General features: G+C 45.5%; 1 protein-coding gene across 1 annotated transcript in view; it reads right to left on the minus strand.

Moving 5' to 3' along the window:
* Glut4EF (Glucose transporter 4 enhancer factor) overlaps window positions 1-26,269 on the minus strand; it is an 87,388-nt gene that overhangs the window by 44,006 nt on the left and 17,113 nt on the right. The window contains exon 2 of the mRNA XM_089084276.1: window positions 5,088-5,251. Coding sequence (XP_088940402.1) covers window positions 5,088-5,251 — 164 coding nt within the window. The remainder of the gene's footprint in view (window positions 1-5,087; window positions 5,252-26,269) is intronic.

Raw genomic sequence — 26,269 nt, forward strand, 5'->3', positions numbered from 1 at the left:
TGGGCAAGCCGGAAGTGTATCGTGCGTCCACCTGTCTCCGATGGGTCGATGGGTGACGTCACGACGCGATAGCGAAACGGTGAAATATGAATGAGGGTGCGGCGTGGAAACGGCGTGTAACACCGATAAGACCGGCACTACACATTACCGCTTACACGCCTCGGAATGATCTACGTGGATGCGCGCGCGCGTGTGTGTGTGTGGGGGGGGGTCACGCGTGCGCGTGTCGTGTACCTGTGTACCGGTTCCGCCGCGCGCCGGTAATTCCCAGTTTCGGCGGTAGATTTATGGATCCTTTTTTTGGAACGGGAGGATACGCCGCGCCCGTTAATATAACGCGGTTTACATAACTCGCTCGTGTAATTTACATTTTTCTCTCGCTTGGTACGCGAGGCCGCGCGGCATGATCGAAATGACATCTGCATGTCGCGCGCGCTGTGTAGGTCAAGATCGCGCGCGCGCCGATGCCGGTGTATTTTGTCGCGCGGGACCTTGGCGGGTGTGTGTCTAGGTTGCGAACCGCTACGTACAATCCTCTAATGTTTCTATCTTCGGCCTCGCGCACCTCCATAGGAGGTTTCGGCAGGCCACCGTGAACGCCATTGGTCTAGGTCAGGTTCCCAATACGGGAGCGAGTATGCGCGCGTTCTCGGCTCGGGCAAAATCGGCTGGCGAATTTACCGTTCGTACGCGCGTGTTCAGCTCGAAGCGATCCTTGCTTTGCGAAACGCTTCCTCTATTCGCGTTTTCGACACCTTGATGATTATTGTGGGTCATGGAGCAAATAGCTTAACTCGACTTAGCGTGAAGTGCACAACGCGCGAAGCCATACGTGACTCATGCACTTCTTGTCTCTCGCCTTCAACGCGTTTTCAGGTAGCCGTTTAGGTAGATTAATACGATCAATTCGATAATTTGGGATATATTTGATAAAAATATTACATCCTTATTTCTATCTTTTTCTATTCCGAATGTTTTGTAAATATTTATACTTTATTAACATCTCGTTTCGCCGTGGTAGCCTAGAACAGATTTTAAGAACGTTATTATCTTGACAAAAAAAAAATCAAAAATAAAATAAATGTTTATTTGTAGAAAGCGGTCTTTACTATCGTCGCGATGATCATTCGATTTCGAGAGAAATGCCCTCGTTTATTCGATTTTCTTCTCTTCCGCATTCCCCGATCTTGCTATCGTGGCCAGCGCGAATAGGGGACGAACGGTCTCACGCATTCCGCGGCGAATTCCGCGGCACTAACGACCGAGATAAACGACCACCCAATTCGATCTCTCGCCAGAGCCAGCTGGACCAAGCTGATTGGAGTCAATTAACGTATTAACGCGCCGCGAGCGGGTATGTGGAGCGGGACGCGAGAGAAACGAAAGTAGGGAATGGCCGAGTTTTGAGTTGAAAGCGGGAGTGGTGGGTTTTGTCCCGGCGGTGGATGGCTCGTGATGCCACCGGGGGGTGGGTGGCACGCGGGGGGGGGGGGGGGGTTGCTAGGCGTTGGGAAGGGGGACAGAGCTCGTCGTCGCATACGATGGTAGCGTGGTAGTGCACCTGACCTATATAGCGCGGCCGCGTAAGTATTGATCGACCTAATTCCCGACACCACAAGTCGGGGCCTCCGACTCTTCGCCGACGCGCGGAGAGAGAAAGAGAGAGAGAACCGCCGTCCGAAAATTACGTAAGCTAACCTACTGACTCACTGCGCCCGTTGACGTGCCACGGGAGTTATTCACTCGGTGGAGAGTTATATTTTGGATTATCCACATCCCGTATCTATTCGTGTTCGCGGCTATCGTCCTCGACTGCGTTTCGCGTCTCGTCCCGCGTCTCTCTCACCGCCCCGGGTACGCTCCCAAACCATCGCGGATCCCCATCTCGCGTCCCCATACTCGCGTTTTACTCTTTATCGATGCGCGAGAACAAGTAACGTGTGCAAACAGGCTAAAAGCGTACCTCGCGAGGGAGAAACGGTGCGAGTAAGATCGGCGACTGCACCACCCACGCACTCGCTATTACGGAACAGACATTTCCCCTCCTCCCCTCCCCCCCCCCCACGTCGAGGCCGATTGTTCTCGTTACGGGGTCAGCGATTCGAAACCGAGCGGTCGAGCGAGAGTCGAGAGTCGAAAAAGCGCAAAAATCCGCCCCGGCACGTTGATTATCCGCCTCGCGGAGAACGCACCGAATTACGTCACGGGAAGGGAAAGAGAGTGCCGCCTCGTTACTCAATTTGCCGGCATCAATTATCGCAAACCCGCACGCGCAGGTACTCACGTTGCACCATGTGGCGTGCACGATTGCGTGTGAAAGGTAGAAAGAATAAACGGTGCCTCGGCGTAACGGAGAAATAACTTGGCGCAAGTCGCTTACGTGAACCGGGTTTTCTAACTTCCCTAGGCCGTCGTTTTAGCCATCGCGTAAACTCCGCTAAGAGAATCAAGTTTTCCATGTAAAATACAAATCCGCGATACGATCAACTTATCAAAGACACATCTCCTATGCGTCACTTTGCCAAGAATACTCGAATAAATTGAATTGCCTGTGCACTCTCCCGTGAGTATTCAGATATATTTTATTAATCATCGGGCATAGTCACAAAAGCAGTCGTCTCGACCATAAACGATCTGCCTAATGTTCGTCACGATCGTCAGATTAACGGCACATTAAAACCTTGGACACGACACAAGGTCTCTCGCTAAACAGTAGCCCGGATTGACGCAGGCACTTTCATCATCGATACCATCGGGCTTCGGGAGACGTTCGATTTCTCTTTGGCGACCTTTCCTTTCACGTGGGGCAGGTCGTGCCGGAGCCAGGTGTATGCACCAAAAAGCACCGGCGTTTTTCTACCTGACGGATAGTCACACGTGTCGACACGACCGGATATTACACGGATTTTCATGTGTATCCTTACACACGTGAAGATCCTCGGTACTCGGTCAAGGACCAAACTCCTTCGTTCATACCGAACGAAAAGTCGAGGGGGAGGGAGGGGGGTCATTAACCCTCGAGTTCGTCGCCCTATCGTCGGGCTACGACCGTTCTATCCTTTTCAGAGAGGCGAAACGATGAGGGAGAGGGAGAGAGGGAGACAGCGAAGAAAATTTCGTCTCATATGATGGGGAACACGGGGGTCGCAGACTCCAGACAGATAATCGGCACAAGAACAGGCGAAAAAACGAGAAACTTCATTGTTTTTCAATCGCGTAATCTCGTAAGCGGATCTCGCGACGGCGATTTCGACCGAGGTTTGAATGAATTCTTATTTAAATGTATAAAAACAATTCAACCGACGACATCGAAACGCGCGTAGCATTGTCGCAACAGCAGGAAACGCCGTTCCTCATCCATTCATTCATGAATATGAAACTACAGTGTATCAAACTAAATTAAATTATGCAGCAATCTCGCAGGTTGTTTTATTATATTTTATAATTTATATCTATTTTATATTCTAATCAGCATTCTTAACGCTAAATTAATTTAAATATTTTGAGAGAGAGAGAGAGAGAGAGAGAGAGAGAGAGAGACAACAATGAAAATAGAATTTAATAGAAAATTGTAATATGTACAATCACGCACATACATATATAAATATTCATTTAATTAATCCGCACAAAGCATCGTACGATTGGAATGGGACTTTCAAGAAGGAAATTGCAATCACGAAGGCATTGTTGCGTTTTTTTTCTTTTTTTTTTTTTTTTTCCCACTAAAATACCCGTCAACTATTCCTTACCACGGTATCCCTACAGCGAATATTCACTGACATTCAACGGGGGTGAGGCGTAAAGCGTTCTGGGGAGTTGCGTGCGATATAAAGGTGAGAGACAGGTGCCCGGTGAGGGTGCATTCACGGTCTAACGATCTGCAAACGGACGTTCCTTCGTTCCTTCGCTTTATACATCACGTGGATGCTCAGCTTTTTATCTTTAGCATCAAATCACGGCCGATCTTCGGGACGCACGACTATATATACGAGATTTCTATTTTACGTAGGGGAAGTGTGTGCAGATCTGTACCTGTCGGCCTGCACCTGTCGACCTGTGCCTGTCACCGTTACGCGATGAGAGAAAGAAGCCTGACATGGAGAAAGGCTATTCTAATAACCCCCCCGCAATATCAAAGGTCTTGCGAGCGCACCACACGCATCTGACAATGACCTTCGGTATATGTCGGATTGTTAAAATACCTTTGACATATAAGGCATTTGACGGCAAAGGCACACCAGGCGTACCGTTCGACAAAAAATTTGTTTATGTCTATCAGTTCTATCGTAAAAAAAAAATGCACGTTTTCATTAGATTAACACTTTTTTTCTTCATCTTATATTTTTTTCATCTTAATTTTTTTTTTATGTTAATTATATAAAAAAAAAGTCAACCGGCAATTAATTATTAAATTTAATTATTAATATTAAGAGATTGAAAATTTACTGAATAAAAGTCATACTCACGAATTTTCGGTACAGGGAAGAAGGGAGTCTTTATAAATACATCGCGATATAATATCGAGAGGATGTTGCCATAAGTCGGATTCACGAAGGCCACGCTTGTGGAAGTTGGGAAGGACTTGGATAAGCAGGTCAATCTAGGAAATTTACGTTCGACGTTATTCCAAAAAGAAATAAAAACATATAATTTGAAAGCAAAGATTACACTTGATCGATAAGCCGAACATGTAAATTGTTTTTCGCATTCCTTCAGAGAAGGGGATATATTTATTTTGGGATATATTTACAATTTTCGAGCTACATATGTTGCAACAAAAGTATTACATATACGGTTGCAGAAGTGAAAAATGAAAAATTTCGGAAACGTAACTTCGAGAAACGCTCGAATAACTTTCACAAGGAAGGTGCGTGAAATTTGCATAATCGAGTCAAGAGAGTAAGGATTCGCCACGCTTCGAAAACTATATTTTGCTTTCCAACGACGGTTAAAAAGGACGACTTTGCTTGTCTCGGCACAAATTTTATGGTCAATCGATGGCAGTTACGTCCGACCTTATCTGCTGCCTCGAGCATAAAGGCATTCTAGATAAGAGACAGTAATAGGGAAAGAGAGGAAAAACTTACGCCATCACGTGTGGCACGTCGATGGAGTGGGAAGATGCTCGCTTGCGATCTCCAGCCATGTCTGCGAGCCTGGCGAAATCGGTGTCCTGATCGGCCAGTCGAGCACTCTTACGTGATTCGAGCAACCTGATTTCGTCAATGCGTTTGGTTAGGCTCATAGTACCCTGCGAACAAAAGGAAAAAAACATTAACCTTGTCGATCGGTTACGATGATACTTCCGATTTTCTACGAACTTTCCCGCTAACATTCCGACTCGGAAAGCGAGTTTGTAGGTTGCGCGCGTGCTTTTCGAAACCCGATGCGAAAATTGATGCGATTACAACGGTGATAATGAGAAGGACGTAAAGCATGCGTAAAAATGATATATATATATATATTATGATACGTATTAAACATATACCGCGTTCCCTTTTATTTCTCTTTCCTTGCCTTGTGTGCGCGTAGTAATTTGTTAAATGAAGTTTAACAGTAATAATGAGCGAGTTACTTTCCACGCGAGCACTGTGAGATTTCGCATCAGTTCTCAATGGGACAAAGAGTTAATTAGACAAATGCAAAAGATCACAATCGGAGACCGTAAAATTTCTACATGGTTCCCCGCCAACGTGAGAAAACCTCAAGAGTACAACGTACAAAGCTTACGCGGAGCTTCACATCGAATATCGACAAATACATAGCAATAACATCTTTCGAGTGCGGAATCTTCTCCCTTTGCGGAATCCAAAAGTTATCCACAAATAAGCGCAAGTCTGCCTGAATGAAACATTCGCATCGAAAGTTCGGCATCGGACACCCAAAGGCGTTCCGTACACGCGGAGGTATTCCCGCAACGCATCGCGGAGAAAGTGCAAAATTTCGTTTCGTATCCCGAAACTTTCCCTCGGTAGACCGGTAAAGTTAATTGCGAACGATCACTTCCGCATGATCGTTCGCATCGAATCGTGAAAACGATTCGTCTCTAGGCATCCATCGGTCGCCGGATTCTGGTAACGGCCGGTCTCGCGCCGATTACACGACGTCGGGTCTCTTTCGTAACTCGATTGCAAAATACATTGTATATTCTCAAATTGTCGCTCATTCCTCGGCACGGATAATCACGGAATGGATACGCCGAGAAAGTCACGTATGAAGACGGATGCGTGCGCGTACGCGCGCACATACGCCCGCACGGATTCGTATAGGAAATGAGAAAGAGGAGAGAGAAAAAAAGCGTTCGACAGCCCTCGGTAATTTTTGCTGAGCGACGGTATGCGTGGTATGCGGCTGTTATTGCGAGATTTCCGGCTCCGAGTGTTTACGAGGAGGAAGACCCGTTGCTCGCGCCGCCACGAGGCCAGGCGGCGCATCTTACGTGCGCCGTGATATATACGGGGTGTAACGCAAACTGGAGCACGCGAAATGAAACGTTCCTCGCGAGGACTTTCTCGCCGGGCTTCGCGTTACTCAACGGCGAATTTTCGCATCTGCGAAATCAGAGCGCGACCATCCCACCGGGAATAGTGCTCTTACAACGATCGTAAACGCTAATTGGCGTTTCACGCTAATTAGCGTATGTTTATCTAGTAGATTGTTATTGATGTTAAGCAGCTGTTTTCACGCCCATTTTCGTTCTCGATGAGAATCCATTTGAGAATCCATTTCTCCAGTGCCTGAACACGCTGGCATGCCCCTGAGTCTCGATAGTATCGCGATTTGTAACGCGATTAGTTGACAGTCTGTGTCTACCGACTTTGCAGGCACATGACTTTCCAGGCGTGGAATGATGAAAATCTTTTTTTTTCCAGAAAAAAAAATATATATTTGCGAAAAATTGATGACTTTTGCGCAAACGAGGCTTTTTCTTAGCGTTGAATTAAATATGATTCGGTCGAAATAGCCTTTCGAGTCATGAAACGTTTTTGATGCCGAGGAGATATAATCGATCGATATCGGGGAATAAATTATTCATTGAAACATATTCCATTACGTTAGAAAATAAGATTTATGATAGATGTCACATTATCTTTTATACAAATATTATCTTTTATATGTTTACGGGTGGAAAAGCAAAATGCATCGTAAGAATACAAAATAATTTTCTGACTTATCGAAAACGTTAATGATTATACTTTATCCCAATATATCGTATCTCGAATGATATCGTCGTATCGAAAAAAAAAAAGAAAAAAAAAAAGAGTATATATACACAGTAACAAAAGTAAATTACACTCGAACCATACACGGGGCTACTTCGCTGTAGAATTTCCAATCGCGCTAGCGTTACAAACTGCAATTACACACAATCTCCCGTACGTGAGTCATAAAGTGCATCGAGGAATCCCGCGCGTGTCGCAGCCGCGGCCGTAAAAGTCACGTCCCGCGCGTATAAAAAAAATAAATTAAATAAAATAAAACCGAGAGAGTTCCGTGTCGAGGCGTCGAATTTCCACGCACCGCGCGCCGCATGCGTGCCGCAAGCGCGCGCGCGCGCGCGTGCACAAGACGCACGGCCGGCCACGCAAAACGAATCCGACGACGACGAGGCGCGGCGCTCGTTAACCCGCGCCCGGAACGTCGTCATTATATTCGCATTACCGCGCCGCGTGCGTTAGAATCCGCCGCACGCACGCGTGCGGGATCCGCGATTTTCATCGGCGATCGCTCGGGGCGTGGGCTCCCCGAGAACTCGATACCGCAATTTTCGCGCGAAGCGAACGCGGCGTCCGCCGAAAAATATCCGGCGAAAAGTGGCGTTGAAACTGTAAATGTCACACGCCAGCTCGCTCCGGAATATTTTCGCTTCTAAAATGTTAAATGTCCGACAAAGTTCAAATAAGTTTCAACTCGCGTACACGTTGAAATTTACATAGTGCGAAATTCACATAGAAGTCTGTTTAACGTATCGACGAATTTATTAAATTGCGTTTAAACGCTGTCTGTTTTGTTTATTTCAAACGGGTCGATTGATAACTAATTAATGAAGAAAATTATCTCGGCATCGCAGTTGTCATTGATTAAACCTTAATATACAACATAATAATAAAGATAAGATGTTAAGAATATTATAATTGGAATTACATATAATATAATATTAATTAAATTATCAGTTTTTACAATTTGTACTCTCGAGAAATTTGCATGGAAAAACCGTTATGTAAATGAAAAAAAATTTAGATCGATACGCGTTTGAGTAGCTTCGATATTTGAGAGAGGCTCGAAACGCAAGAATATCGGTGCAAACTATCGTTTTTCTCGAAGAATCCTGACCAGAAGGATTCCGACGAAAACGGACGATGGCTCTCGGTTATCATCTCGCCCAGCTTCTTAGCTCCTACCGTGCGTGTACGAGAGGCGCGAGTTTGTACGCCGTAGAAATTTACTCGACGCACACATTCACACGTGCTGATTTATCCGCGCTTCCTTAGAAATTCCGACGATTCCGCCGTCACTCCGGGACGGGACGGCAAGCGTGACTACTTTCAGGTATCTCCGTGATGACGTAGGAAAAAAATACATGCAATGGAAAATACGTCTCGTATAGAAATAACAAAACAAAATAGTAAGAAAATTATTCTTTAGATCTGCATCTGGCCAATTTTTTATATCAATCCTACAAAAGTATTCCTTTCATGTATTTAACAGTATTATCGTAAGTCTAATAGCAATATATATTGGGATTTATCAAATTGGATAAGAATCATAAAACATGTCATAATTATATACCGGCCAGGTATATGAGCGTCGATTTATGATTTTCGCGACTCGGTTTTTAAAAGGTTCTCGGATTAAATACTCGAAACAAAAGTTTCACGTCGCGCGGTTGGCCTTTGAAATTTGCTGTCCTGCGCAATTTACGCCGCGTAAACCTGTTCGAGGGAATCGCGGGACGAGCGTATTGCGCGGAATTGCGAGGTACTTTTTTTCTTCGCGGAACTTTATCGCGCGTATCGTCAACATTATTACTTAATCTTTTTATCCTTACAACTGCATCGAAGTATGTTATTAGGCGTACTTCTCTATTTCCTGGCTATCGCCTGCGTCTCGCGTTAGCGGCGTGACCGCTTCTTTATCACCAATAAAAATAATCGATTTCGATATAATCGCTTATTTTGTTATCCGATTCGCGCATTCGAGGTAACGCATATTTATGACGCATGATTTATCTGTGCGAGTGTGGATAGTACCCTCACCACCACACACCACACACGCGCGCGCGCGCGCGCGCGCGCCGCACGACACACACACTTACATATACACATATTTATGTCGCGCGCGCGGTAATTCCATTACTTAATTGCTTCTTCGAACCTGCGAGTAGTAGGTATAACGCGGCATGGGATTCCCTGACAACTTTAATTCCTGCGTCGAAATATCCATCACGCCGTCTGTGACACATACTAATTTGGCGCAATCAAGATTGCCTCCCGCGATTAATTAACCGCCATAAGTCTCGCTTCCCGTTCACTTTCCCGCGATGCCGAGGCGCGGATAGGATTAAGTAGCGTTGCGGACGCGCGCGCGGTCTACGCACACACACACGTTATCAAATTTAATTAACGGTACACCGTCAATAAATGAGCTCGCGGATATCGATAGCGAAATTCCGCGTCTTCAGCGACGTGAGATCCGCGGCGTTTGAGCGCGCTTTGCGCGGCGGAGGATGGGTTCGGGAAGGAGGAGGGGATTCAATTAACTTCCATAGTTGCGGTGTCATGGTGCGTACGTGAATCCTGACGGGGCGAGTCGGGAATCAATTCGCGCGAATGAATTCGACTCGTGGAAAATGCTAACGAAAACACAAGCCTCCGATTGGCGAATCATCGGCGATCGCATCGTTGAATAAATCTTCAATTTAACAAAGGGTGAATCAGAGGAGCAAGAGGACTCGCTATTTCGGGGGCTATATATCGCGTTACAATCGCGACGCTGGTGCGTTCCACAGTCATCAGCTGTTAAAATATATGCAGCTGTCGAGCGTTATTCGATATGCGGCTTATCTGCTTTCGCAACGTCCGCGAAACCGTAGGAGCCAGACCGGCCGGCGACCAGCGGTTCTTTGGGCCGACTTTCGGTCCGCTTCGCATCTCGGAATCTGAATTCGATACTGTTTTGATCAAGCGCAAGATCCGGAGTAGTAGAGCAAATAAAAAAAAAAAAATAAAAAAAAAAGAGAGAGAGAGAGAGAGAGAGAGAGAAAAGAGAATCCTCCTTTTTGTAATTGTATCCCCCCCCCCCATGCCGGATATTCGTTTACGGCTGTTCTCGCCGTTATGCTTATCTGCGAGATATATCATGGCTAGGATGTACCTCTTCCGTTGTAATCTCTTCTCATCTTGTTAATACAATATTAATGACAATGCAGCATTTCCCGCGATGTCTGGTGAAACTCACACCGTACAATCGTATCGCGTGGCGGATACGTGTGCGAGTAGCATCTCGGAATACGGAGAAGGGAGCTTTCAGCGGAAAAGAAAAAAAGCAGGAAATCCAGGGCGATTGAAACAAATGACTCCTTCTCTCCCTGAGACAGGTTCGCCATTGAGAATGAGCCATTTTTCCGGTTGAACCCGCTTACCTCCACCCGGCCGGTGGACCTCAAAGGTCAGGGGACAGAGGGAAAGTATAAAGGTCGTCCGGCGACTGGATTGATCCGGGACTATGCGAGTAGGAAGAGAAGGCGAGACAGGTGAAGGTAGATGAATAACGACGAGGTGGAGGTGAAGGAAGTCCGTTCGCTGACGCCGCAAGCCACGTGGCCGCGCGCGCGCTCGAGCACTTTCACCGGCCACTTTCGAATTTCTTTCTTTCCCTCCCCTCCCCTCCCACCGTCGTCCCCGTCCCTCCTTCACACTCGTGATATCGCGCTCGATGCGCCGTGGTAATAACGCCTGCATATCATCCCGAGAGAGACGAGCGAGCGAGCGAGCGCGCGCGAGTCGACGACCTCACCTCTCACCCTCCCCCCCCCCCGTCTCCTCGTTTAAACTCGTGCATCCGGCACCGCCCAAGGAAGAAGCGGACTCCGGCTCCCGGCATCCTCATGTTGCTCGCGCTGCTTGTTTGCAACGACGTCCCGCGATTACGTGGCTGAAAAGCACGCGCGTTAGGCGCACGACGATGCGAAACCCGAGGAGTCCAGCGCGTCGTCCAGCTCGCAGGGGAATTTCGATCGCGAAGGACAGCTGGCTCGGCGGCGGTGCCAGCGCTGCGTCAGCTTTTTTGGAGTCGGAGATTGAGACCGACGTGTCCCGTATCTCCCCGAGTTACGAGAGAGAGAGAGAGAGAGAGAGACACGCGATCATTTCCGAATCCTCGCGACGTTCGAGAAATCCGAGATCTCACGTCGGCTTCCGACCGCGCTAATTCCCGAATCACTATCGTGGACTTCGATGCTTTCTCCGAGAACGATCTTGCACACGTGCGCGCCAGCGAGAGATCCATGCAAAGGATCCACGTACGAGGCGAGGACGCGGCAGAGTCAGACGACGAAGTCGAAAGTGTAGGCGCGCGCCGGCGAAATTCAGTTCGCGGCCGCCGCCGCGCGACAATTAGGACGCCGGCACGAGGAGGCATTCCGCCGCGACGGAATCGCTTTCATTCGCTGACGTTGGAGATGCCGCGGCGCGGCGCGGCGCGGCGCAGCGCGACGCGCCACCGCGGGCGGAGGAGAGCGGGGAGGTTGCGAAACGCAACGCCGGTTAGGTGAAAGTGCATTTTGCTTCATTTCACAAGTACTCCTAAAGCACGGCACCGGCGGACTGCTCGCCGCCGAGGAGTTTCGCTACGCCGAGCCGTGTTGCAACGGCCAAATCGCCTCGCGCCTTGAGCAACGGGATTCACTTAGGCAATAATAAAATGCGTCGAGATTAAATTCAATGGGGGAAGGGGGAAAGAGACGAGCGAAATGCCTGCCGCGAATGGTACTGTGATTCGATTATCGGGACCGACGAAATAACGCGCGTCTCTCGCCATCGCGTCTCTCGCGAGTGCGTAATGTCGGCGACGCGTTAAATATGATCTTAGAAACGAGATCTCTCTCTCTCTCTCTCTCTCTCTCTCTCTTTCTTAACAAGCGCGTGTTTTTGCGTCATTTCGCTTTTCACAACTCGAGTGGAAAATAGAATAATAGAATAAAAAAAAATAGAATATTTCCGATCGCGAAGACAGCGAAATTAAATTGATGTCCAATAACTTTAAGCGAAATCGCTGCCGGAATATAGAATAGAATCCGCGTATTTATCACGCCGCTCTCATTTAATTCCGACATAATCCGTCTTAATTTTATTTGATTAACATAAAACTGGAAACGTTTAACATCGGTAACGCATGGTACGTTTAACATTAAATACCGCCGGCTAGAACGGCAGCCATGTAAGAAATATATATCAAGCGAGATTGAAATAGTTAATTTAGTTTCTTAGCTGACTTTCCTCTATCTTAATGAAACCTCCAATGGGTGCACGCCGTGAAATTAAATTATTGAATTTACGACGGACCGTTGTGTGTTTATGATTATCGCGAGTAAACGGTGCGTGATTGAACGGATTAATACAACCTGTTTGACCGGATATTTGGCATTATTATCTTTTGTCATTATTATTAACCTAGTATTTCCCACGTTGCGCATCGGCAATATCGCCTATGTTTATCAATAATTACACTTTATCGCCCATTTTCCCGCACGTGGATTTCAATCCGTCCGTGTTGTATCTCGAAAATAAATTTGGCCTTCGTGAACGATATTTTGCAATAAAGCGATGTTGAGAAAATCCGGTAAATAAAGCGCGCATTCAGTAAATACGATCGCACGATTCATAATTGTTTTAGAAATTTTGATATCGCAACGACTACTGTTACATTTGAAAAGTGTTACGGTATATCGATCTATTTTTTATTATTATTATTTTTTTTAATTTATACATTTAACATCCAGACAAAAAAATAATTTTTACGTGTATGATATTAATAATATAAATCTTGATATGTTTATTGATATCAATAGCCCGGGGTCTTACGAGATAAATATGCACGTTTCATATAAGGAATAGATATTCAAATATTCAGTAATTAAAATAACTTTTTGCATAAAGTAACTACGATATTGGAGCGTTTTGCTCCAATTCGCCATGAGAGATCCTATTTTTTTTAAATTCCGTGTATTTAAACTGTTCGTATTCTTCACAATTTCCCCGGCCTCTCCCCCCCCCCCCCCTCTCTCTCTCTCTCTCTCTCTCTTTCTTTCTCTCTCTCTCTCTCTCTCTCTCTGTTCCGACGTACACAAATTTCGAGAGAACGTTTGATCGTGTTTGTCTAACAAGAGCTTTGTTGGAACACCTGCGAAACCAACGCGCACGAGTGGCCGGTGCTTCGAGCGTGTCTCTTTATCTTTTATGGTCTTATTCCGCGAGCGGTTAATCGCGTAGGAATGTAATACGCGCAAGGAACCGGAATACCGAATCGTTACACAAATCAGTCGGCGGACTTTCCGAGTTCGGCCGCGCTGCCGGGTCCTACGACGGTCCTCAACGACCGTCGTGAAACAGGAAAGGGGGAATTGCTGCATTCCTTCAAAACAATGATAACTGTAAAATCGAGCCGTACGCGTATAAAACTACGCCTATAACGGACCGTCATGCTGGAAGAGATCTCTCGCGAGCGAGCGAGCGCGAGCAGTTTCTGTGTAAAACCGTAACCGAGAGAATGCACTTCCACTTCTAGGGGAAAAGAAAAAGGGGAGGGAAAAAAAAAAAAAAGACAATTGCCTCAATAATCCCGAGTGTTCCCGAGCAATTGGTTATACGGTAGAAAGTAAAACGCGGCTGTTTATTACTTTGCCGTCGTTTATTATACTTTCCGTGCGAGCGTATACCGTTCACGCGGGGCACTAATTAATATTTATGCAGCGACACTTCGTGAAAGTATTAATTTTTCAAATAAATGTCTTCACGCTGTTTACAAGCGGTAGAGAGCGACCGGAAGCCCCCCGCTTCTCCACCTACATTGGTTCACATTAACAGGATGAGATTAGTAACGCATATACGCGATGATAAAAAGAACGCGGATGCTTATAACAGTTTTTAAGTGTAGATAGGTCGGGTAAGCCTAAGAGTACAACGGTACGAGTCCGGGGGTGTTCCTTCCTCAATGTCTCGTTGAGTCTCACGGAAATCCGGCAGCGCGACTGTCATCGTTCGCGAGGAATTCGGGTCTTCCGTAACAAGTGTGATCTAAGAATGTCAGCAAGAAATTGGCCGCGTATGCAGAGCCGTGACCCGAATCGAAGAATGCGCTGAGATTCGGTCGACGTAACGGGACATGATTAAATTCGCCCCGCGAGTCGAGAAAAAGAGAGAAAGAGAGAGAAAGAGGGAGGGAGGGAGGGAGGGAGGGAGGGAGGGAGGGAGGGAGGGAGGGAGGGAGGGAGAGAGAAAGGAGGGAAAAAAAGGAGAGAGAAGAAGGGAATTCGATCGAAGCCACCCGGATACTTAGACGACGGTGATCGCGAGCGAATAAGGAGCGTTGTGACATTTCCTTTGTAACGCGTTTTTTACACGTGCCTCTATCCCTACCGGCGTCGGGCGTCTGACGTCACGGCTTTTGTCTGAAAAGCGCGATCGCAAACGCGTTTACGAGGAAGTGTCGAACACCGCGGGGATCGGTTTTGCGAGCGCGATGCGGTTACGTCAGAGTTCTTTAGAAAACTGGTTTTACCATCGAGTATTACATGCAGGATATACCTGCGCATTTAAATCAGAGTCTTCTTATAATTTCGTCGTTATCTGCATTCGCGAGGAAGCTGATTAACATTTTGCCCTATCCTCCCCCCCCCTCTCCCCTCCTCTCTTTCCGGATAGGTGCTGGGACCGTTGCGAGAGAGAAGTTTACGATCAAGTTCGGATTTATTTAATTGGGCGTTTTCAGTCTCTCCCGATTATTTATTCGATCTTCATTACGCGGTAAATTATTTTCTCCTCGTTAAGCAAATTGCACTCGCTATTTACATACGCGCGCGCGTTTTCAAATTATTACGCTTAAATAAACGATTCATGCCTAACGCCGGGGAGCCTGCGTGTATATCTCGTATAATATATTCCAGCGTAAGCGTAGGAAATTATGCCGAAACGTTGGGAAAGCCTCACGGCATTCGCAACGTCGTAACCTTTGATTGCATTACGAGGAACAGACCTAACGGGTATTTCTATTCTCATATTTCAGATACGGTCCATAAATCGAATCGCGCGCAATTCTCTAGATATTCGATCGTGATCACCGCCTCGCGTATTCCTTACGCTCGCCATTCCTCACGACGACAGGTTGAGGAGAAGACGCGAAATTACAAACGATTATAAGCGTGCTTTTTATCACTTATTATAATATTGAATGCAATATCCCTTTCAAAGGTACGCCGCGCCGCGAATGCTTCGAATTATAACTCATTTAAGTATGCACGGTGTTCACACACTCGTACGTCTCTCGCCTGCTGTCACTTGTTGCTATCATCACTTAAACGAGATGTCTGCGAAAAAAAAACGCAATATATTTTTTGCTGGTTCCTATCGTGTCGGATGTTAAATTGACTCGTCAATCGCGCGCAAAAAGAATTTAAGGAATGAATATTGTGATGAAATATAAAATATTTATGGTGACCTAATTCGTTAATATTGGTAAGAAATGCGCTTGTGTTCTGATTGGACGTCGTGCTTGTTTAAAAGTGATTGCTTTTTTGTGATATCACTGCACAGAAAAAAAAAATTAATTTTAAATCAAGACTATATATTCTCATAGTATAAGCAAGAATTTTATAATCTTCATATCGAAGATTTTTAGTCTTGAATTGAGCAAAAGTAATACTTGCATTAATATAAATTCAATCACATCAAGATTAAAATTTTTAAGAAGATTATAATATTTTTGCTTATATATGAGAATATGTGTTTTGATTTAAGACTAATTTCTTTTTTTCTTTTTATATGGCACATCTTACGCCGATATTAACAATTTCGAAATCGTGTTCTTCGATATTATTTCATTGCCGTTTTTCTTTGCATAGAAACGAGCGTGCGTGTCGTCTATAAATACGGTTCCTACAAAATAAATTAAATGGTACCGTTTACTGACGTCACGCACGCGCAACAACGACGGCAACGTATGATAAAATTATGACGGCGCGTCGGGAGGAGCTAATTGTGCGTGACGTCACACCTTTGTCGATTCTCTCGCGTGAATTTAACAGATCCCTGCCTATCACGAAAAGCCGCTTTGCCAGCGAGCTTCTTGCAACCTCTCTTTAGTCCACGCGAGATACGTTTCCTGCGTATTGTATCTTCGAACGTGTTTTATTCACGGATGAACGTGGCGGATACGGCATATTCATTAACGGGTTTCTGCTTTTATTATAAAACTTACTTCATCCCGTGTTGGCGGATGAGCAATGACGTCAGAGGCATAGGGAAGGGAAGGAGCGAGAGAGAGAGAGAGAGAGAGAGAGAGAGAGAGAAAGAGAAAGAAAGAGAACTGTAGGATGCCAACGAGAAGATCGTGACGACGTGTTAGGAAAGGATTACAGCGTCTCTGACGTCACGACTTCGATCGCCCACGAGAGCAGCGGATCTCACAAACAACAATGAAAACTTTTCTTTTGTACAACCGAAGCTCTCGCAACGGCGTCATTCATATTGCTTTTACGCTTCATTTCTTGCATAACATCGCCAAGGTTGCAGGCGCATTCTTGTACTGTGCTTTATTTTTGCCCTACCTTGAACTCCCGCCTATTGTCGTTATATTAAGTAAAGCTAATAATATAACAAACAGCTTGAATTTTCTTTCGGGATACCCTGATCGCGAGAGCCCCGCGCAATTCTCACGTGAATTGTCCGTTACGTAATTCCACGCCGCGCCGTCTAGTTTATTTCTAATTTGTGGCGATTCTGCGTGCGGCGAAGAGAACTCATTTATTGGAAAATTCAGCGAAGCTTCGCTTTTTCTCAAAAATATATTCCATACGGAAAAAAGATCAGTCTTGAATCAAGAATCGCGAATATTTTCATAAGCAAGAATATTATAATCTTAAAATAAATAAAAGTTCTAATCTTAATTGAATTTGTAATTGATGCAAGTATTACTTCTGCTCAACTCATGAAAATCTTCATTAAAAATCTTTTATATGAAAATTATAATTTCTCGCTTATATGTATATAAAAATATTTATATTTTCATCAATATAAATTTAAATAAAAAAATTTTTTCTAAAAAAATTATAATATTCTTATTATAATAATAATAGATGCATATTCATCTAGCCGAGCCTAATCATTAGCAAAACAAGCGTTACAAGCGTTACCTGAAATCAATTAATCGCGTGTAGAGAGGGTCAGTTTTTACTGCCGGTGTCATTAAGCTTCCTAGCTTTTTCTAATTATTGGCGCTGTATGCCTATGATAAAGATAAAATTTTTATCTCAAGATGAGCGACGCCGCGTCGTCGACGAACCGACTAGTCTCCTTTATCTCCGAGATAAAGGAAAATCACAACCAGGGATATCTCGCTGATAAAGGACCAGTTCAGAATATGCTGGCCAAATAGGGAAACCGCGGTTCAAGGATGACCTTTGTCATTGTCATTGCGTGCCGATGAATCAGTTGCTCTTTCGACGCGCGTGTACCTCGTCATCAGTGACGGTATCTCGTCGACAGATAAGTCACGTTTTCCTTTGTTCTCCAACGACGCTTTAGATCGATCGGGCTTCTCCTGTATCCGCGGTGTAAATTATTCCGCGAGTACAAAACGAGTCACGAGAATATCGCCGAAAGTGACTCTCCACGACAGCCGACTGTCACGAACGCGCCTGATATTTTAGCCTTGCTTTTAACACCATACCGTAAAACAGATTGTAGTAATATTGTGGGGATATGTAGACAAAGAATTTCTAACGATTACTCAATTGACAGATAAAGTGATCCGGCCAGATAACGGCCTTTTTACGCAACGCTTATTGTAACGTCGACAGGAAGATAAAGTCATGGCCGACTGTCCTACGCCATTGTCTTGAGATATTTTAATTTTTAAATCCGAAGCTATTCTTTTCTACATTTTGCAATTAATATCTCAGAAAAGTCATGCACGTATAAATTTTACTCCCTAATAGTCAGTCTTGGACCCACAATATCATTATGTGGTACATCTCCGAATTCTCGATGATCAAAAATGCCTTATCTGAAAAGCAGAGTAACATAGACATTATCTCACGTGCGGAGACGCGTCGGTTGGCGGATGAATTTTCGTGTTCCTGAGACTTTTCGCGAGCGGCGCAATTCCGCAGCGAAGTAGACGCGAAAGCCACTAATTGCAGCGAGCGCAACTCGAGCGACTCTCAAGAATTCCCGCGATGACGTATCTCAAGATTGGAACGTGACGGGATGCGCTACACGTTGTAATTTGCGGAGCGTAGTAGTTGAAACGAGCGTCGTCGTTTTCGGCGTTTCTCGAATTTCGTCTATCGCGTATATATACGGGAAGGAGGAACGTTCCCGCGGACTTCCATCCGAGACCTACCGGTGACACAGCGATTGTTTATCGCGCCGCCCTGGTAAAGGGGGCGCAGAATCGAGCGATAATCGCCGCGCCGAGAAGTCCCCGGACGGAGAGTCCCGACGCGAAAACGCGCGCCGCCGAGCCGCTCTCTCGATGAAAATAATCGAATCTCACCGCGATCAGAAGACGAGAGAGAGCGTTCTGATATTGCGTCTAATTGGCGCGCGAGAGCGACGCGAGACGGAGATTGCCGCCCGGCGATTTATCTAAGGGGGACACGAACAAACGCGAATCGCGGCGGCCGCTATCTCCGTCGCGCGCGAGCGGCGCGGGTCTCTCTCAAGGATTTCTTTGTTCCGTCCGGAGATCGGGGGCTCTCGATCCTCCGCGTCACGACGCCGCGTCGCCTTTATTCCCGCTCGTGGCGGCAAACTGCGTAATCGGATTTCCACGTGCGGGCTGCACCTGAACGTGAGTAACGAGCACGCCCGCCTAGGAAAGCGGCCGCGCGAGAATCTAGGAACAAGCCGAGCGAGCGACCGGCCGGTCGGCGTATTCCGCCAATCGCGGGAAAGGACAAAGCCGGCGGAGCTCTCTGTTACGAGATTGCTGCATCAAGGATTCCTCTCGAGAGGCAGGCGGCTTCCCGGCCGCCTGCCCCCCCCCTCTCTCTCTCTCTCCCTCCCTCTCTCTCTCGTACGCGCGCGCTACTGCAAACGCGATCGCCGTTGACGATAGAGGAAGAAGTTATAATTCTACCAAGGATTATTATCAAGGATTATTTTAATCTAATCGGACCTTCGATAAATTTCGAATGTAAAGACGTACTTATGCAAGACTATTTAATAGACTATTGTGTTGATATTAGAAAAGAAATTTTTCAAGATTTTCAATTCACGAATAATAAATAAAGATGTCGGATTTTAATTTGAATGAGATAATAAGAGTTTATGATCAGAAATTATGCTTTTCTAAGTTAGGACAATATGATGATTTATTAAATCCGATAAAAAATAAGAATAGAATTTGTTCTCTGTACATTATCGTATATTCCTAGTAAATGACATCAATGGCAATAAAATAACGATGAAACGTTCATATTTTTCGTTTGAATACGATAACAATTAAAACTTAGAGCTTAGGACGTAGCAAAAGAAAATTAAAGTGAATTGTCAAAGAAACATCATTTTCAAAATTTCAAATATTGAAATAATTTATTTTCAAATATTTATAACAATCAGATAATTTCTATTTATAACAATGATTTATAACAATGTCTAAACATTTAATATTTTAATTAATATTTAATTAATATATTTACAAATAAAACATTGTACTAATAATACACTTTTACATGTTATTTTCACGATAGAGATTGATAAAAAAAAATTAAAGAAAATTTACGTAATTGTTTACAATTTAATAATGATTATACATTTTTTTTAAAAAGAAAGCGGTTCTCTTTTATAAACACACTATTAAATTTGAACACGAGGAATCACATTTATCCGATAAATGCTTCCATTTGCGCAAGAGCGATAATACATGGAACATTGACTCAATAACTATTCGAAATATCTCAAGTTTACATTCGTTAAATAATCGTTAAATCTAACTACGTAAAAGGAGACGACGCGCAATTTGATAACAAAAAGCTCTCAAACGCGCCTCTCAGCGATATAAATACTAAGAGAAAGAGATGCCAAGAAAGAGAAGCGTTCAAAATCGTCGTGTCGTGAAAAAGACAATTGTACGGGCGCTGAATAATTTTGCCGATTTATACGCTCGGCGTATCTGTAACAGTACACTATTTTGCCCTCGTCATTCCTAACGGCTCGTATATCGCGCGGCCGTCCCGCGTAACGCGTCGGAAACTTATTTCATCGATGTATCATAATCGCCGTGATAAAGCAGTCAATCTGCGAGAGGATGCAATCGATTAAACGAATGCCACATACGTAATACACGGCGCGTTCCGCGCATCGTTAGAAAATGACGATACAAACGTACACGACGTAAGCGAAACAAGAAGTCGCGGACGGCAACAAGATACTCGCTGTTAACGTCATTCCTGTTTACTCGCCGCGTGCGCCGCGAGATTTGTATCTGACAAATCGATAAAGTACCTTACTCGCTCGGCACACCGGCCGTAAACAGATGTTTCGCCAGCTCCGGGGCGTTCGTTCGCGATTTTTGTCTTCCCACCCCCTCCTCCCTCCCCCCCTCGCGCTCGCGCGCGGCTCCTGCCCCGCGAGGCTAGAGCTCTCTTATCTGTGCAACCCAGTGGCGTAACACGGCTTGACATTGAAATCTCATGTGTCTCTCGTTACCGCTCGTTCTCTTGCGGGGCAATTACCTGGAGTTATTTTTAAACCCGCCGTTCATCCGCGACCAAAGTAGCGATCTCAATTTCTGTTTTTCTCCGAGGACCGCGCGACGGAGGGGAGACGCGGAACAGAAAGAACTTTGAATATATATATATATTTTTTTTTTCCGTTTCAAGGATACACACCGATACGAGGAGCTCCTTATCTCTCGCGTCGCGTCGTCATTTAGACTGGTATATACGCGGTTCTGATAACATGTCAATGCCATGGTACAATGTCTCGCGAGATCGATTATCCTGCATGAGATAAGATCTAAACAAAGGATGCTTGAACGTGTAGAATCACTGGACGAGAATGAAAACAATGGTTCACGATATCGGATAAGAGTGCATACACCTGGAATAAATTTTATTGGCCGATATTAAAAAAATGCATGTCACGAACTGGAATATTTTCCATCAAATATAATATTTTTTAATTTATTATGTAATTTGATTTAATAAAAGTACATTATTGCATTCTTTAATACGTAAATGCTATTTTGCGTTATTGTATTTTATTAAAAGTTACTGATATTTTTAGTTAATGTCACTTACAAATTAAACAACATTTTAAGCTAGTTTATTTTTTAAAATTAATTACAATACAAATTTAAATTAAAAAAAGATGTGCAGGCGAATTAATAGAAACGTTAAATGAAAAACGGAATTTTTGCGTGAAATGTAAAAATATAATTCCTCGTTGAGATATGTATCCTTTTTTTCAGCTTTTGTTATTGTCACATCAAGTACAGCAAAACTCGTGACGTCTTCGTATTCGCGACATCTTATCTCAAGAAGATAAGGCATGCGTTTGATCGATGCTTCGTTGCAGTGTAGATCGCTCGTGGCAAATCACTTGCTAATGTGTTCGCGAAGTAACGAACAAAGAGATATATAATGTCAGATCATTTTCATGCAAACATTAACTGCGTGAATTATTAGTGAAACTTCTCAATAATTTATATCCGGCAATTCTTTTTTCGATGTCTCTCTCTCTCTCTCTCTCTCTCTCTCTCTCTCTCTCTCTCTCTCTCTCTCTCTCTCTCTCTCTCATGAATAACATAAATAATATTAATAACGTAACGAAAATAAAACGGGACAAAAAGAGGAAAAATAAAGTCTATTTTTCAATGAGAGGATAAAAACAAATAATTAAATGAAGATTTCGCAGAAAATTAATTAAAGGTGCTTAATCACCGGATAATCTTAAATGCCACGTAATCAATTTCTTATCGTCATTTGGCGTTTCACGGCAGATATATATTAAGCAGCGTGTATCATACATCCTCGTCAAATTGATTAACCATCAACTGACATGTGGCGATCGGGAGATACCAATTTACCCGGTATATTTTCTTCATTATTTTTATCAACGTCACGGCACGTCTGTTATTAATGCGACAGATTGTTTAGCTACTCTAGAGTGTGTTTTGCCACTTTTGCCATTGCTGTTTTCCAACTGTTGACCACGGCGATTTCATAAACAGGCCGACAGGCTCCGTATCTTCGTAGCGTATCTCTCTCTCTCGCGGTTGCGAGAGCGGCCGTCTCTAGAAAAGGATCCGCGGAGAGCGGATGTGCCCGAAGCGAAGAAGTGAAAGTCCGAGGTTCCGGGTTGTCTACGTCATTTTTCTTTACCGATGACTTTACCAATTACAAGGAACGAAAACGGCAAGTTAGCGGGAACCATCCGGACGGCACCAGCCGGCTCACTTCTTCCCGGCCGCAGAACCGGCGATCGGTGTCACTGTGTCGAGCTACCACCGATGACGTCATACAGCTGCTCAATCTCCGCGCGCGAGTCTCCCCTTTCCCAACCGCGAGCAACGCCGTGTCGCTGAATAAGGAACAAGCAGCGAGCGATTGCCAGCTGCATGGTTGTAAGAGATATATGTATGTACGCGCGAGCGTGTACAAGGCAAAAACTGCCGCAGCGAAAAAGCGCCGGTGACGTTTTTCCCGACGAGAAGAAAAAAAAAACGCGCGATTAAAAAAGCAAATGTTAATTGGCGGCGGGCGAATAGTGATTATGCAATAAGCTCTTTTCAATTGATCTGATTAAGCGGACAATAAAAAGGTATATGGTATTTACGAATCCTGACAATGATATGATATTAATTTAAATTAATTGTCGCGGAAAATAATATGAAAATTAATGTGTAATCGTAAATTCATACGGGACATAAATAGTATAAATATATCTGAAGCCGATAATTACTTCTGAATCGGTTGCAATTAATTATAACACGAATTAAAAACGGAGCAATCTTGGAAAAGGACGTTCTCGAGGGAGGCTGCGGATATAAAAGGTAAATCGATATATTTTTGAGACGTTGTATTTTTATGAGATTTCCGAGATACGAGTATTTAGAAAAATTATTTAGAAAAAAAAAGGGAGAAAAAAATTGCATGCGCGCTATCAACGTAACGTGAGAACATATTTTTCTGAGACAATGACGCTCGCTTTACAGCCTCGTTCAAGGTGAGTCGCAACGATAATTGGTCAATCGAACGCACGGCTGATAATTCCTCATTCCACGACCTTAGCGCACTTGTCGTCATCGGCTCTCCTGCGCTACCGCTCGCTCATTTATTACGCGAGCGTGTGGTCACGTCATCGCATTCGTGCATCGCGGAAACCGTCACGGTCGCCCCGCTAGAGTGACCTATCGGGAAGCCATCACGAGGATCGCGAGACATGCTTTTTGCAGGCATGCTTTTTGATTTAATTTATATATCGCAAACACACACACACACACACACACACACACACACACACACACACACACACACACACACACACACACACACACACACACGTGCGCGCGCGCGCTCGAGACGCGTGACGTCGTTACGTAACGCGCAGCGCGCGCGACCTTCTCCGTCAGCCGATAATCAAGTACATCGCTACTCGAATATGTATTCGCGATACCCCGTAATTTCCCGCTCCGGCCGCCATTTCCGAATATTTAAAATCTTAGATCGAGATAAGGCGGCTTACCGGCTGCGATAGACGTCACAGCCGGGCGGATATACGCAATAGCTTGGCGGCCGAACGAGGAGGTATATCCACGCGCGCGCATATCTTTCATATGTGCGCGATAAGAAAATTTCCGCATTCCGCTTCGCCGCGAGCGAGTGATTTTCTGGAGCGCGGGATTTGTTTCCCTCAATTTCGATGATTGGTCGCGTCTTTCCCAGCGTGTGCCTCCTTCATGTCCGTCTAGTTCGTCCGGGCGTTGCCGGGTACGAGTGAACGGCAAAGAGGAAGAGTAGAAAAGGAGGACGGGAGGGGAAGAGAGGCGGCGGGGAGAAGACGCAGGCGTCCAAAAAGCAGGTCACATCGCGGCGATAACGGTAGTCCGTAACAGCGCGATGGTGTAACGGATGGCATCCATCCACGTGCGGCGTATGGAGGAAGAGAAGAGAGCCTTCTCCTCTCTCTCTCTCTTCCTATTTCTCTCTCTCTCCCCCCCCCCCTCTCCTCTCCTTCCGTTCCCTCCGGCCTATTCGTCGTTACTCGCGGAGTAAGAGCGCGACGACGTTACAATGGCGATCCCGAACGTAACGGGCTTTCCCACGCATCATTACAGGTCATTACGCAGTTAGTAATCTTCTGGAAAGTCCGCACGCAACTCGAGCGCCGTTCCGCGGACTCGTTTTGTCACAATCTAGTTTCGCGAATCCGTCGGAAACGCGCCGCGCGTTTCCGCGTTTAAGGAACGACTCGCGAAAGCTCTCATTTTACAGGACGGACGATTCGTCTTGCGATCTTCTTGTACCTCGTTTTTTCTTTCCTATCGATCGAAAGAGATTTGTCGCTTGCGAAATATACAAAAAAGTACTATAATTTAGGAGAAACAAACACGATTGTGTTTTTATGCTTCCCGTAACAAACAGGAAAATGTGGCTCGCGATAATAATCCCACCGTAAGGTACCGCGAGACTTCGTTGTGACACAATCTCTTTCTGTCTTTCTCTCTCTCTTTCTTTTTCTCTCTTTCCATGCAGACGCCGTCAACCGCGACGATTACGAAATTGACGAAGGGGGAGGTAGTCGTTATCGGAGGCCGCGCGCTCCACGGGGGCGGAGCACCCGCTCTGTTCCACTCGCATTTGTAAAAAGTAACGTTACGGCATATCGTAAAATTATCGGGGGGCAATTTATTACTCCCGCATAATAACATAATAGTCGGCCAATTATCGGCGGTGCTTTTAATCACAGGGCGAACGACGCGCGCACGACATTCGCGCGCGGCCGTTCGCGATGTTAAATACGCCGGCGGAACGTTATCCGCGTCGACGTAATTATTACGTTTCTCTCCGGTGCGCTTCTGGGCGAGTTTCTGGATGAATGCGACCCGACGCGCGGCTCTGCATCTATCGAAGGACACCGAGGGTGTCAACATTCACCCGCGCGCGCGAAAGTGAAAATCTGGGCTGCCGCAAGAGCCTCGTTTATATCGCCGCTTTTATTGGTCTCGCAGTGACGCAACGGCTCGATCATGCTGCCGACGGTGGTTGTAATAATAATGCTGTGTCAATTATACGGGCGCATTTCATCCTTTCTAAGCCTCCAATACTACTGGACGCACCGGATGTATCTATGGGTCGCGCGGGTGACGCCCCCTCGACGTTGCGGCCATATGTATGCGCGCATGGGGATACCTGGTACCTCTCATATATCTTTCTTTTTTTTTTTTACGTACGATTGTGATAGTTCTCTACAAGTGAAAGGATGTGTGAAAACGAATACGACTTAGGAAATTAAGACGCAAAAGAAAGATGAAGACGTGCGTTCTACTCGAATGAGATAACGGCTACTAGATACGAATATGCGAGATGATGTTATTTGCGAAGAGTGACCGCTTATATCGTTCTATACAAAGTGTACGTACGAGTCTCCACGTGATCGCATTTTTCTCCAGTGCACACGCGGTGTGGCAATAACAAACTGCGAGCGGGAGCGATACCTGTTATCTCGTCGGAACCAGTTCCTTAACTCGCTAGCGATCTATATGCCTCGGCCTCGGTTTATCCGCGCGCGCCGCGGGTCTCTCTCTCGATACACTTCGTTATCGCGAGACGAGAGTGTCAACTCCCGCGCGAAAGTGAAAATCTGGGCTGCGGCGGCGCTGCGCGAGATACGCTAGGTTTGCTCATTGTCGGCGCGTGCGACGGCAACGACGGCGGCGATGTTGGCGTTGGTGGTGGCGGCAGCGGCGGCGGCGGCGGCGGCGGCGGCGGCAAGAGGCCGGCCCCCGCGGCGGAATCTAGGCTGCGACCCGCTTCGCCGTATCATTT

This window comes from Pogonomyrmex barbatus, unplaced genomic scaffold (genome assembly GCF_055798465.1).
Source record: "Pogonomyrmex barbatus isolate J1 unplaced genomic scaffold, ASM5579846v1 scaffold8, whole genome shotgun sequence".
Classification (NCBI taxonomy): Eukaryota; Metazoa; Arthropoda; class Insecta; order Hymenoptera; family Formicidae; genus Pogonomyrmex; species Pogonomyrmex barbatus.